At 51.5% G+C, this 13,823-nt stretch overlaps 1 protein-coding gene across 1 annotated transcript; it reads right to left on the bottom strand.

Moving 5' to 3' along the window:
- Positions 1 to 2,838: 2,838 nt before the first annotated feature.
- Positions 2,839 to 9,369, bottom strand: LOC141987095 (perilipin-3-like). The gene is made up of 8 exons (XM_074952136.1): positions 9,330 to 9,369; positions 7,744 to 7,844; positions 6,912 to 7,107; positions 6,118 to 6,200; positions 5,727 to 6,012; positions 3,644 to 3,834; positions 3,307 to 3,429; positions 2,839 to 3,207 (listed from the first exon to the last, which is right to left on the bottom strand). Exons 2-8 carry the CDS (start codon positions 7,795 to 7,797, stop codon positions 2,839 to 2,841), a joined length of 1,302 nt encoding a protein of 433 aa, XP_074808237.1. The 5' UTR covers positions 7,798 to 7,844; positions 9,330 to 9,369.
- Between the last annotated feature and the right edge of the window lie 4,454 nt (positions 9,370 to 13,823).

Below are 13,823 nucleotides of genomic sequence, written 5' to 3'. Positions count from 1 at the left end.
TCTGCCCTCTCCCCATTATCATTCCTGGCCTAGTTACTCCAGCTTCAAGGCCCTTCCCAGCCGGAGTGACAGCAGATCACACCAGGCATAACTTCTTCCCATAACCTCCCCATCACCCTTCACACAGGGAGTAAAATCAAAGCAGGGAGGGCAAATGCCTGGAGCAGCTGAGCAGAGTGACAGAGGCCTGGGGCTGAGGCAGGTGCTCACCTCACTCCTTTAAAGCAAGCCTAGCTGTTCATACTCATGTGTCTGTCCCACAGAGGGATGTGAGTGGGCCTCCATCCAGAGACACGACCTTCAGCTTCAGTGGCTGCCAGGGCCAGAGTGGGGCAGTTTTAGTCCCTGATTCTCCAATGAGCCCTGCACAAACCAGCCCCTGCATTTACTCAGACCCCAGGAACTTCAACAGGCAGTTGGGAAGAGTAGCTGAGTTCCAGAGGGCTCTGCACAGGTGCAAGTATCCCTAGCACAGAGAGACCATTGCACGCTCAGGGCTTAGAAACCGCCTTCCCATCCATAGCCCTCCCACACAGGCAGCCAGCAGAAGCAGCAAGCCCAACCCTGTTGAGAGCACACTACAAGTCTTCCTACCTGGGATCTACAGCTACAATCACTAATTATCCAGAGGGTGCCACCCAGGAGAGAAAGCCAGCTGGGGGCAGGAAGCATCTTTTTCCTTTTCCCATTCCTCCTTCTAATATTCAGACCATTGGGGTGTAGCTGGTGTGATCTCTATGCTCACACCTTGGAACCTCCAACAGGCCTTTGGATTAAATACCTGAGCCTGTTGGTGGATCATCCTGGGGTTTGCTGAAATAACTCACTGCTCCTTGAGCCATAAGTACTGCATCCGGTGGGTTAGTCGGTTACTGTATTTGCTTTATATAATTTAAGACTGGTCCAGCACCAGTTACTATAGGGTATCTTACCTCTGACCCTAGCCGGGCATATGTTACAACCACTCCTTCTCTACGGAAGGATTAGCTGCAGGGGCTGCGCTCGGGAAATGCAGGCTGCAATGTTCTTCATGGTGTAAAGAAAATCCAGCTACTACTTCTATCCAAGTTTGAAGCCAATGTCTGCTGAGGTGAAATCCATTCATTCACCTCACACATTTTATTAGATGTGGACTAAAGAGCGTCCTTGGGCTTGAGCACTGAAGTCCCATTTGCTGAACAGCACTACTAAAGTCTGCACTTACTCTTCCATGTCCCTAGAAGGAGCAGGCTATGACCTTCACTCACCCCAGCAGGGCTCCACCTAGCGAGTGCTCTTACTCACTCTTCCCCCTGAGTGTGTTGTAGGGGCCTTTGTTAATCCAGAACACAGCAGGGTTTGTAACACACCTCCAGTTGCAGAGGCAGGTTAGCCTGTCAGTCAGGCAGTTTCTGACTTTGAAGAGCTTGCAATCCCCAGTCCTTTGGAGTACAAGCCAGGCCCTGTCCAATGAGATGAGGAGTAACCAGCCATAGGAGCTGCTTCCATCACCACTATGGTTACTAGTCTCCATCCTTGAGAGCAACACAGCCATTCCTGCTCATGGTGCTGTTGTAGTGCTGAACCCAGGAGACATGGTCTTGCCTGAAGCTTTTTAGTAGCTCAAGCCTGAGTTAGGGTAAGCAACAGTGATGGAGCTGCCTAGATGCCACTACCCACTTGTGACTTCAAGCACAGACACAAGCTCTCAGGAAAATGCATTACAAGCCCAGCACTGGTCCCATCATGGATCTCCCACAACCCTGAGCCACGTGCCTGTACAGTTATTGGCCTGGCTAGGTTTACACTAGGCAGTAGGAAAGGTTAGGCAGGTGCCTGGCTAATAGCCAGCCTGCGTCCTTCCTCCCTGCTGATGTCCATGCTTCAGCAAGACTATCTGCTGCTCTATTTCTTGCAGCTAGTCTCCCTGTGCGTGTGCGCGTGTGTGTGCAGGGGTGCATTTTGACAACTCCAGGCAACTGGGATTTAACAATTCACCATCTCTTTTCCTGGGCACTTCCAACCTGTTGAGCTTCTTGCACTGGATTAGAGGCAAGGGCTGGCAGTCTCCCACCACTGTATGTGACCCTTTTAACTTCGCTCATTACCAATAGTAGGTTCTCAGCTCTCCACACACCCCATTTCCTCTGAAGGCCATAGTGCCCTAACACCCTGGGTTCTTCCCTCTGTTAGTTGGTCTCAGAGTCTGGCTTCCAGTGTGTAGTAAGGCAACACTACAGACGAGTGTTCTCAATGGGCTGTTGCCGCCGTCTACCTGAGAAAAGTCTCAAAGGAAGAGTGTCAAATGGAGGCACCTGAAGAGATGCCTTTACCAAGGAGATGAGCTCAGCCATTCTGGAGCCCTGCCGGAAACAAAAGTGGGTGCAAGGGGGGTGTGTGTGTGTGTGAGAGAAGAGGGGGATGGGGTCGCCTGTACAGTACTCTGTACAAACGTATACGAGTCGGGGAGGGAATCACATTAAGCAGACAGGAATTTGAATACAGTTGCAGTTTATTGTGACATCAAACCCTAGTTTTACCTAGTACAAAGCTAGTAAAAATATCGAGCTGAGGAGCACTTCCTATGTACAGAGGAAGACAGCTGTATGTATGTCCTGAGAGAAGCAGGACTAGCCCTGCAAGGGATGCCGTCCTGCATGACTAGTGAGGCCACCCTGTAACAAATGGTTCTGGGGAAGTGTGCCTGGGAAAGGACATTCAGGTTCTTTAATTCTGCAGAAGGAAGAGCCGACATCAGTCCACCGTCTGCCAAAGCCGAACTGCAGCCTTAGTGAGGAGGCCCCACACTAGCTATGCAGGCAATTCAGCTGGATTCCTTCCAGCAGCAGGGGGAACCCTTCAGGCCTCCAGCTTCTTTCCTTCCTCCACCATCTCATCAGGACATGGTGGGGAGTCTCCAGCAGGAGTGAAGGGTCCCACGATCCAGTCCAGGGGAATGTTCTGCATCACATATTCCAGCAGCTCCCCCAGGGACTCCTGGGCCTTGGTTACGATCTCCCGACTCCGGGCAAGGGCACTGCTGGACAGATCCTGGAAACAGCCGGCACTGGAGAAGGAGGCCTGGAGCTCTTCTATACTGCTCGAGACCTGCTGGGCCTTGTCCTGGATAGTGCTGGGAAGGCCCTGGATGCTGCCCAGGAGAGTAAGGCAGGTGGTTTTCAGTTGCTGGGTGAGGCTCTGGGACGTGGCTAGAGCCTGAGCTTCAACCTGATGGAAGGAGAAAGAGAGACTGGAGTATCTGCAAGTTTCCCCTACACATGGGGGGATTTCACTGGAGCAAGGCTGGCAGGGCGAGAAGGAGAATACCTTTGTGGAGTCTGGTTCCTCCTGCCCTTCCAACTTCCCCCTGCAGCACTGGAGCCACATCTGGTACAGACAGTCCTGGCCATTGTGAAGCTTCTGATCTACAGCCTGCTTGGCATGGTTGATCTGCAGGAGGAGAGGGCAGTTAGCTGGGAAGAGCAGGAGGCGGCTGGCCAGGGAAGCTCTCCCACAGCTAGGTGTGGGCAGCAGGCAGGCAGCACTACTGCAGCGACACAGCTGGGCCCAGGAACAAACAGTGCCAATGGCACTGAGCAGGGGAGGCTGCAGAGACCGTGACCCACAGCAGCTACAGGGCAGCGGAGAGGGGTCGTGTTCCTACCAGGTCAATGATTTGCTGGAGCTGGGAGAGGGCCTCCAGGGTGCGCTGCCTGGCTTGTCTCATCTTGCCTAGGGCGTGCTGGTAGGCTCGCTGGCGCAGCGTGCTCGACAGGGAACCCAGACGCACGTAGTAACTCCGCTGCTCTGCAGGAGCCTCTCCAGGCCCCTCAACGGGAGTTGTGGCAAGCTCAGCTGGAAGGGGGAAGGGGTCAGTTGGCAGCAGTGGTGCAAGCAAGCCAGTAAGGTCAGGTACGCCGCACCATTAAGACATTTGTTGCTGGTATGTGTAGCCAGACAGCCAGCCCCCCATCTCAGACCAGCATTGCTGGAAACACACGGGAGCCAAAAACCACAGGACACTTAACATGAATTCCAGCACAGCCTTTGAAGCTGAGAGAAGCACAGGTGTGCTGCTACAATGTGCCACTGGGAACATATACAACAATTGGGCTCACAGCAGGCAGAGGCGCTGTGACAGACATGGCTCTTAGCCCCTACTAAAAACAGCATGATGCACACACAACAACATCCTAGGTGGGAAAATATTTACCCTAATAAAAGGAATGTCCAGTAGTTGACACTTATTGTTTCTCTCCCTTGCAAGTGTAAACTACTCTTGCGAGAGCTGGCGTCACCCAGATAGACCAGCCCCAATTTGGCACAAGAAAGGAGAAAGAGAATAAAGGAGTACAGAGGTATAAGTAGGGGACCTACAGCACCATGATTTTTGAGTGCTTTTCACTATCTATCTGCTGGTCAGATAAGTGACAGCCTCCCAAGGCTTCTGCAGCTAAGAGGGTCCCTAAGCCTTGTCCCTTATTCGTCTTTCCGCGGAATTGAGTGACCGATCCTGGCTTGGCACCGCTGGAATCGAGAGATGCAAGGAGGGTAAGAAGCACGCACACCTGATCTCCTATCTTTAGTGTACACATATTTTGAAATAGAGCTCTAGACTTTGTTTTCTTTCTTTGGGATTGTAGCTTCAGTTTTGTAACTTGTTTGTGTGTGTAACATCTCTACATTTAAATAAGTAGGCACTAGCAATTTTGTAACCACATGATTAGAATCTAGTTTAATAAATTTTGGTAACCATTTGTGCATAAGCCTGACTTGTCTCTCTGGTTTACTGTGAAGCAGCCAACACAATTAAAGAACCTCAGCCGTTTTGGCTATAAAGCCTGGCCATTAGGTGAGAGTACTAAGAGCCTAGCGTTGAGTTGTGCCGCCTCCACGGGGCAAACTCTTGGGGCACCTGTCAGTCAATCCTGACTGCCCGCTGCGAAGGAGCTCTGAGCTCTAGCAGTTAAAGTCACGGGTGGTTAGGACCTTGGGGCATCCGTCAGCCTAGCCCGGGCTGCCCACCGCAAAGGGACAGTGCGTCCTAGCGGTTAAAGTCACGGATGGTATAAACGGGCATAGCTGGCACCTCACCAAACATCCCTGGCCATCGGCTAACAGTATGACGTACTGGAATGACGTTCAGTATCCACTGAAAACTGCAGGGCTCTCAGGAACCGCAGCAGCGAAAGGAGCAGAATGCTGGCAGCTCCTCCGGTGTGGCTGTACCGCCCCCAGCTGGCCCCCCCACCAGCCCTTCCACGTAGTTGCATCTCCTGTCTGGGGTCTGTAGGGCCCCCCTGCACAAGGCAGGGTGGGGTCATTTGGGGGGGAATCATGTGCCCCCCCCCCGACTTTAGGGTCCCTCCCATGAGTCGCTGTACTGGTAATAATTAAAATCTACTTGCACCACCAGTTGGCAGGGCCAGGATACAAGGCAGGGATGTGTTCAGCCCTCCCAAAGCTTGTGACCGATGGAATCTTTCCCAGGGCAGGTTTGAATGCTCTGCAGCACCGACCAGTAAGGCAGCGGGAAGCTGCACAGGGAGCAGCGTCAGAGCCAGACGACATGGCTAGCAGAGGGCCCAACAAGAAGGAACAAGGGGAGGGCTAGTAGCCAAGCTAAGTTGCAAGGAAGCCTGAAGGAGAGGTGGCTCTTTTGGCAGATCAGCTGTGAACACCGAGTCCAAGCCACGCCCCAAGACACCAGGGTCACATTGGTTTGTATTCAGGAGAGGGGATCTTACCAAGCTCCTCCTCTGTCATGGGGAGACAGTAGTCCACCAGCTGCTCAGATTTCCCCAATGCTGTGTCTATGCCACTCGCAGCCATCTGCCCCATAGTGGAGGCCATCACTGTGCTCATGCTGCTGGTCACAGCGGATTTGGTCACCTCCACGCTCTCCTGGACAGCCCCTTGGGCCACGCCCACCATGCTGGTCACTGCATCCTTGGCCTCAGTGACCGTGCTGCAGACTGCATCCTGGGCACCCACCACTGTGGCACGCACAAGGTCTTGGGCATCCAAAGCCACCTAGAGGAAAAGGGGTCAGAAGAGAGGTCACTGAACACCTAGCGGAAGTGAAGGGCCCACAGCCTCATCCTGTTCCAGGACCAGCCATGACACTCCTGTGGTTACCTTCTCAATCGGCTGCTGCAGGATGGGCAGCTGCTCCTCCAGTCTGTCCAGACCCCGACAGGCATATTCATTGGCTGCTGCAACTGAAACACAACCACAGAACTCGTTCCCTTAATTCCTTCACGTGCACAGATCTCGTGGGGCTGCTAATCTGTGTACACTGGAGGACTGGTGTTCCAAAGCAAATATCCCCAGGTTACTGATGAGAAAGCCAAGGAAGAGGGGTTGGGCAAGTTGCCCAAGGCTATGGAGCCAGTCTGGGTCAGCGTCAGGCTTAGCACTCAGGAGATCCGGCTGCCAGCCATCTGTTCATCCACCCCCAGCTTCTCCTAGAGGGTTTCAGGAGTCTCCAGTGCCTGCAATGGGCTCAGATCCCTTCAGCATTGGAGCTGCTTCCTTTGCCCTCTAGCAGGTATTGCTCCATGGCATTAGGTGCCATACACAGTGCATGTGGCTGTGTGGTACTGGGCCAGCCACGCACACCAGGGATTGTGCCTGGGCACTGCCTGCCTCTAGGCTGGCCCAGCTCAGCACCGGTACCTGAGCAAGAGTCCCCACTAGCAGCTGCTGCAGCCGTCAGAGCCGCTCCGCGCAAGGCCAATGCCTTGGCCAGATCACGTCCAGGAGCTAGCCGAGTTCAGGGGAGCATGAGAAGGGAGTCTGGATTCTGTTTGCTGCCAGTTGGAGGCCAAGCTCAGTAGTGGGCCTAGAGCCACTGTAGGCTGAGCCTGCCCCCAGACCCACCTCCCCCACCACACACCCACGAGTGTTCCAGCCTCCCCTCCCTTACTCACGCTGTGGCTCCAGCTGGTCCAGGATGGGCCGTGCCCCGGTGATGGCAGCAGACGTGATGGCCCTCACCCCTGTCTCTGCCACCTCACAGACCGCTTTGATGGCTGGGTGGGTCTCTTTGGTGGCAGCGTAGCTGGCAGAGGCCATCTCACAGGCAGAGCTGACCAAGGGCAGGCCAGCCACCCTGTCCCCTGCAGTCTGAGGGAGGGAAAGAGGAGTCAGCTGAGGAAGAGCTCCTGGCTTGTCAAGGTGCCCCTCCTGTCTCTTTCCCTCTACAACTACTGATTCTGCAGGAGACAGTCCTCAGAGTTAGGCAGTCTCCTGTCCCTGTCAGCAGGGGTTCAGTGGCCTGCCTGTGACATTAGTTACACACCCAGAAGCCTGGTCCCACTGGAACAGCTGCCTATATTCAGCAAGGTCTCAGGAACGCCGTTTCCATCCTGGCACGCCCACCAACAAAACAGAACTGTGTCACGATCTCGTTCCATCAATGAGAGCAGGAATGGAGAGACCTTTTGTCTTTCCAAGTGCAGTCTCTCCCAATCAGGAACCATGTCTCGGTCCAGCACCCGGTACAGTGCCCCCACTGGGCATTGCTATCAGCGGGATTTGCCGGTGTTTTAGTGCAGAGAGCATTCACAGGGTCACCAGTGCTGGTGCTCCTCCTGGATTCAAGGGGCACTTGTGGGCAGTGACTACGGCACTCTGAGAACTAGAACTTGGAGCATTAGCTAGTATTGTGGTTACGAGTCCCTGTCTCCAGCAGTGGAGACATTCAAGCTAGAACAGACCTGCCAGCTGCCAAGCACACCTGCCTCCCCAGGAGGGACCCACCTGTTGCTCCTCTGCCTGGATCTCCACCTGTGGTTCATTTTCCTTAGCAGACATGGTGGAGTGAGATGTCCCTGCAAGACCCAAAAAGGAATATTGAGTGGCTACAGCAGGAACCAGTGAAATCAATGTGTGTAGGAACACCAAGAGAGCTGCTCCTGGTCCGTTTTCTCCAAGAGCCAGACCAGGTTGTCCCCCTGTAGTAAGTCTCTCTGTACAGAGAACAGGCCAGGGCCTTAAACCTTTGATCTAAGGCAGGCTCAGAGACAGCCAGTTCCTCAAGTCCAGGGATGCACTTGTAATCCACACACCTTGTGGGTGTGTTCTTCTGTCCCATCTCGTAGCACCAGAACCAGTTAGAGAGGCAGAGATTAACGCATCGGCTTTACAGTCTTAGCTAAGAGCCTTATGGCTTTTAGCTCATGCAGCAGAGGCTCATGCATTTAGCTCCAGAAGTCCCAGGTTTGATCCTGCCCATCACCAGGGTCTGTTGGTGTTACACACTCCCAAAGCTTCTCCTCAGACTTCTGGACCCAACAATGCCTCCCAAGGGGAGCACCAGGACACCTGCAAAGCTCAGAGGCACCCTCCTAGTTTCGTCTTTTCCCAGGTTATACCAGGGATAATTCCATTTGTCCCAGAGTACAATCACTGACAGAAGTTACCCTGCTGACGATAGTAGCCAGTGACTACACACACAGAACACTGAATTGAGAAGATATCATTGGTGAGCCTTCAGGGACCTCTAGAGTGAGTAGTGTAGGAGTCTCCCTGGATACTGAATTACATAGGAGATGATCATAATGGTCCCTTCTGACCTTAGTGTCTAAGAGTCTACATAGGAGATGCCCACTACAGCAGCCAATTTAGCTAGTAAAAATACAAATATTTTCTATTGTCAGTTAGAGACTGGTCTGGTAAAGAAAGAGATTCCAGTTCAGGGAAATTGACACCATCACCCCTAGAGAGGAGAGTGAGACCACTAACTAGAAAGCTAGGGCCAGGAAACATTTCCCTTATGGGAAGGCACCAGGCCTGTTTTCCTTTAGTGTTTCCTGCATTATCTGTTTCAGATACATATTGATGACCCAGTACTCCAATCTCAGCTGAATCAGCCACCTCAGTCAAGTGTTATCACCTGCAAATCTTTAGGACAAGCCAGAACTCAGACCACAGCCAGAAGTCCCAATCCCCATCCCTGAATGGGAACAGCATAGCTTAGCTCAGGTAGAGAGGTGAGTGGAGAGTTTTCCCATAGTCCAAGCCCTAATTTAATTCTCCTTGTTAAATATTCTATTCTTCTCTAGGGAAGCCTCCACTTCTTAGAACATACCATTAATTAAAGCCTCCCAGTCTGGAAGGCAGATAGTCCAGGGAAGGAAACTGTTTGCTCAGAAGACTCAGCTAGAAATGCTTTACACAAGAACAGCTACCAAGAACTGAAAGTAGCTGAGAGCTTGTGACCATTCAATCCTAGCCACTACTGACCATCAGGCAAGACATTGGGTCATACTCTGGGTAAGAAAAAGCCCCCATCTAAACACCCCCAGAACTTAAGACATAGCATAAAGATTAAGCACACATCTTACCAAACTTCCACACTACTAATCCTTTGCCGATACTTGGATTTACCCCCCCTCAGCCATTATATTCCTGTGATGATGTCATCATGGGGCTGGACACACTTGACAGACAGCTCTGGAGACCAATCACACAGCTGCATTCTCTACTTTGCCCAGTGAGGGCTGTGAGCCTCTGAAAAGTTACAGGGCTTCAGAGTTGCCAATCTTGCTTGGATGTGTTCCTGGAGGTCCCATCACATGACAATCTTTAATTAAAGATTAATCTTTAATTCCTGGAGAGTTCAGGACAATCCTGGAGGGCTGGAAACCTAGTTTCAGATTATGAGCTGTTTGGGGCAGGCCTTTTACTCTGTGTTAAGACAGTACCTAGCACGATGGGATTCCAGTTCTGATTTTGGCTTCGAAATGCTACGGTAATACAAATAATAAGAATGCTTCATATTCTCAGAGTGCTCCAGCTGTTCTCTCTGAAGAGCGCCTTTACTCTCCTTTTCCCTGGTAACATTTTCAGTGTAGAAGGTTTTTTGTCAGTAAAACCATCTAAGAGAGGAGAGTGCTGATAGCTGTTGTATTATTTTCCTTTGTTGCCCACTCCAGAAGAGGCTGGCGAAGTTATTCTGGCCCAGCTGGTACAAGTTGCTTCCTCAGTTCATTTATAGCTTTCCTGTTGGTTGACTTGTCCAGGGAAGAGAACATGGCACAGATTTTTAAAGGTATTTAGCTATTGCTCCTCTCAGCATTGCAAGGCCTAAGTGAGTTAGGCCCAGAACCTCAAAGAGAGTTAGGTTGCCCCACACTGGGCAATAAGGGGTTAAAGACTGAGTGCAGTTAGCAGTTCCAATATAAGTGTCAGTTCGATACGTGGAACCCCCAGGCTCAGGGGGCATCAGGGGAGCATTTGGGCAGATGCTGGGGGTGACACCGCCACAGGGAAGCACTAAGTGGGGAGACAAGCTCAGGGCAAAGTTTGGGGGGGTGTCAGTTATAGCCACTATGCTCGGCTCTGCCCTCTCCCCATTATCATTCCTGGCCTAGTTACTTCAGTACCAGGGTCCTTCCCAGCCAGCGTGACAGCAGATCACGCCAGGCATAACTTCGTCCCATAACTTCCCCATCACCCTTCACACAGGGAGTAAAATCAAAGCAGGGAGTGCAAATGCCTGGAGCAGCTGAGCAGAGTGACAGTGGCCTGTGGCTGAGGCAGGTGCTCACCTCACTCCTTTAAAGCAAGCCGAGATGTTCATACCCATGTGTCTGTCCCACAGAGGGACGTGGGTGGGCCTCCATCCAGACACACGATCTTCAGCTTCAGTGGCTGCCAGGGCCAGAGTTAGTCCCTGATTCTGCAATGAGCCCTGCACAAACCAGCCCCTGCATTTACTCAGACCCCAGGAACTTCAACAGGCAGTTGGGAAGAGTAGCTGAGTTCCAGAGGGCTCTGCACAGGTGCAAGTATCCCTAGCACAGAGAGACCATTGCATGCTCAGGACTTAGAAACCACCTTCCCATCCATAGCCCTCCCACACAGGCAGCCAGCAGAAGCAGCAAGCCCAACCATGTTGAGAGCACACTACAAGTCTTCCTACCTGGGATCTACAGCTACAATCACTAATTATCCAGAGGGTGCCACCCAGGAGAGAAAGCCAGCTGGGGGCAGGCAGCATCTCTTTCCTTTTCCCATTCCTCCTTCTAATATTCAGACCATTGGGGTGTAGCTGGTGTGATCTCTATGCTCACACCTTGGATCCTCCAACAGGCCTTTGGATTAAACACTCGAGCCCGTTGGTTTGGGGTTTGCTGAAATAACTCACTGCTCCTTGTGCCATAAATACTGCACCCAGTGGGTTAGTCAGTCACTGCATTTGCTTTATATAACTTGAGACTGGGGCAGCCACATTTTCGATCAGGTTTCTATGGTCTGACCCTGGCCTGGGGATGTGCTAGAACCGCTCCTTCTCTACGGAAAGATTAGCTGCAGGGGCTGCGCTCAGGAAACGTAGGCTGCAATGTTCTTCATGCTGTAAAGAAAATCCAGCTCCCACTTCTATCCAAGTTTGAAGCTAATATCTGTTGATGTGAAATCCACTCATTGACATCACACATTTTATTAGACTTGGACTAAAGAGGAAAGAGCTTCACTGGGCTTGAACACAGAAGTCACGTTAGCTGACCAGCACTCCTGAAGTCTGCACTTACTCTTCCATATCCCTAAAAGGAGCAGGCTAGGACCTTTACTCACCCCAGCAGGGCTCCACCTAGCTAGTGTGTTGGAGGGTCCTCTGTTAATCCAGAACACAGCAGGGTATGTAACACACTTCCAGTTACACAGGCAAATTAGCCTCAGTGATCGCTCCCTGTCAATTAGGGAGTTTCTGACTTTTCTGCAGAAAAGGACCTCGAGGTTACAGTGGACAAGAAGCTGGCTATGAGTCAACAGTGTGCCCTTGTTGCCAAGATGGCCAATGACATTTTGGGCTGTGTAAATAGGGGCATTGCCAGCAAATCGACAGACATGATTGTTCCCCTCTATTCTACATTGGTGAGGCCTCATCTGGAGTACTATCTCCAGTTTTGGGCCCTACGATACAAAAAGGATGTGAAAAAATTGGAAAGTGCCCAGCAGAGGGCAACAAAAATGTTTAGGGGACTGGAACACATGACTTATGAGGAGAGGTTGAGGAAACTGGAATTGTTTAGTCTGCAGAAGAGAAGAATGGGGGGGGGGGGGCGGGATTTGATAGCTGCTTTCAACTACCTGAGAGGGAGTTCCAAAGAGGATGGGTCTAGACTGTTCTCAGTGGTATAGATTGCAGAACAAGGATCAATGGTCTCAAGTTGCAGTGGGGGAGGTTTAGTTTGGATATTAGGAAAAAACTTTTTCACTAGGAAGGTGGTGAAGCACTGGAATGTGTTACCTAGGAAGGTGGTGGAATCTCCTTCCTTTGAAGTTTTTAAGGTTGGGTTTGACAAAACCCTGGCTGGGATGATTTAGTTTGGGGATTGGCCCTGCTTTGAGCAGGGGGTTGGATTAGATGACCTCCTAAGGTCCCTTCCAACCCCCATATTCTAGGAGTCTATGAAAAGCTTTGTATCCCCAGTCCACTGGAGTACAAGACAGGCCCTGTCCAATGAGATCAGGTGTAACCAGCCCTGGGAGCTGCTTACATCACCACTTTGATTACTGGTCTCCATCTTTGAGAGCAACACACCCATTCCTGGTCATGGTCCTGTTGCAGTACTGAACCCGAGAGACATTTCCTTGCCTGAAGGTTTTTAATAGCTCAAGCCCGACTTAGGATAAGCAACAGTGATGGAGCTGCCTAGATGCCACTACCCACTTGTGACTTCAAGCATCGACACAAGGTCTCAGGAAAAAAGCATTACAAGCCCAGCACTGGTCCTATCATGGATCTCCCACAACCCTGAGCCATGTGCCTGTACGGTTATTGGCCTGGCTAGGTTTACACTAGGCAGTAGGAAAGGTTAGGCAGGTGCTTGGCTAATGGCAGGGAGGAAGGACGCAGGCTGGCTGATGTCCATGCTTCAGCAAGTCTGTCTGCTGCTCTATTTCTTGCAGCTCGTCTCCCTGTGTGTGGGTTTTGTTAAATCCCAGTTGCCTGGAGTTGTCAATTCACCATCTCTTTTCCGAGACACTTCCAAGCTGTTGAGCTTCTTGTACTGGACTAGAGGCAAGGCCCCACAGTCTCCCACCACTGTATGTGACCCTTTTAACTTCGCTCATTACCAGTAGTAGGTTCTCAGTTCTCCATACACCCCATTTCCTCTCAAGGCCATAGTGCCCTGTCTCAACAACCTGGGTTCCTCCCTCTGTTAGTTGGTCTCAGAGTCCGTAATGTTGCCTTGCTACACACTGGAAGCCAGACGAGAGTTCTCAAGGGGCTGTTGCCTCCTTCTACCTGAGAAAAGTCTCAATGGAAGTGTGTCAAATGGAGGCACCTGAAGAGATGCCTTCACCCAGGAGACGAGCTCAGCCATTCTGGAGCCCTGCCAGAGAAAAAAGTGGGTGGAGGGGGTTTGTGTGTATGAAGAAGAGGGGCATGGGGTCACCTGTACAGTATGTTTCTACAGAGCATGAGCCAGGGAGGAAATCACATTAAGCAGACAGGACTTTGAATGCAGTTGAGGTTTATTGTGACATTAAACCCTAGTTTTACACATTACAAAGCTAGGAAAAAGATCAAGCTCAGGAGCACTTTCTATGTACAGAGGAAGACAGCTGTATGTATGTCCTGAGAGAAGCAGACTAGCCCTGCAAGGGATGCAGTCCTGCACGACTAGTGATGCCACCCAGTAACCGGTAATAAATGGTTCTGGAGGAGTGGGTGTGGGAAATGACATTCACGTTCTGCAATTCTGCAGAAGGTGGACGGAGGTCAACTCTTCCATCTGACAAAGCAGAACTGTGGCCTCAGCAAGGAGACCCCACACTAGCTATGCAGGCAATTCAGCTGGATTCCTTCCAGCAGCAGGGGAAACCCT

Source organism: Natator depressus, chromosome 5, assembly GCF_965152275.1.
Source record: "Natator depressus isolate rNatDep1 chromosome 5, rNatDep2.hap1, whole genome shotgun sequence".
NCBI lineage: Eukaryota > Metazoa > Chordata > Testudines > Cheloniidae > Natator > Natator depressus.
Note: the sequence above shows the minus strand (reverse complement) of the source record. Positions and strands in the feature narration are given on the sequence as shown.

Bases quoted from the DNA above. Each gene is read 5' to 3' on its own strand.
- LOC141987095 (XM_074952136.1), bottom strand. From the start codon at position 7,797: ATGTCTGCTAAGGAAAATGAACCACAGGTGGAGATCCAGGCAGAGGAG. The intron at 7,108-7,743 runs GTGGGTCCCTCC...TCCCTCCCTCAG, and splicing joins TCCAGGCAGAGGAGCAACAG to ACTGCAGGGGACAGGGTGGC. The intron at 3,208-3,306 runs GTATTCTCCTTC...TCCTTCCATCAG, and splicing joins AGGAACCAGACTCCACAAAG to GTTGAAGCTCAGGCTCTAGC.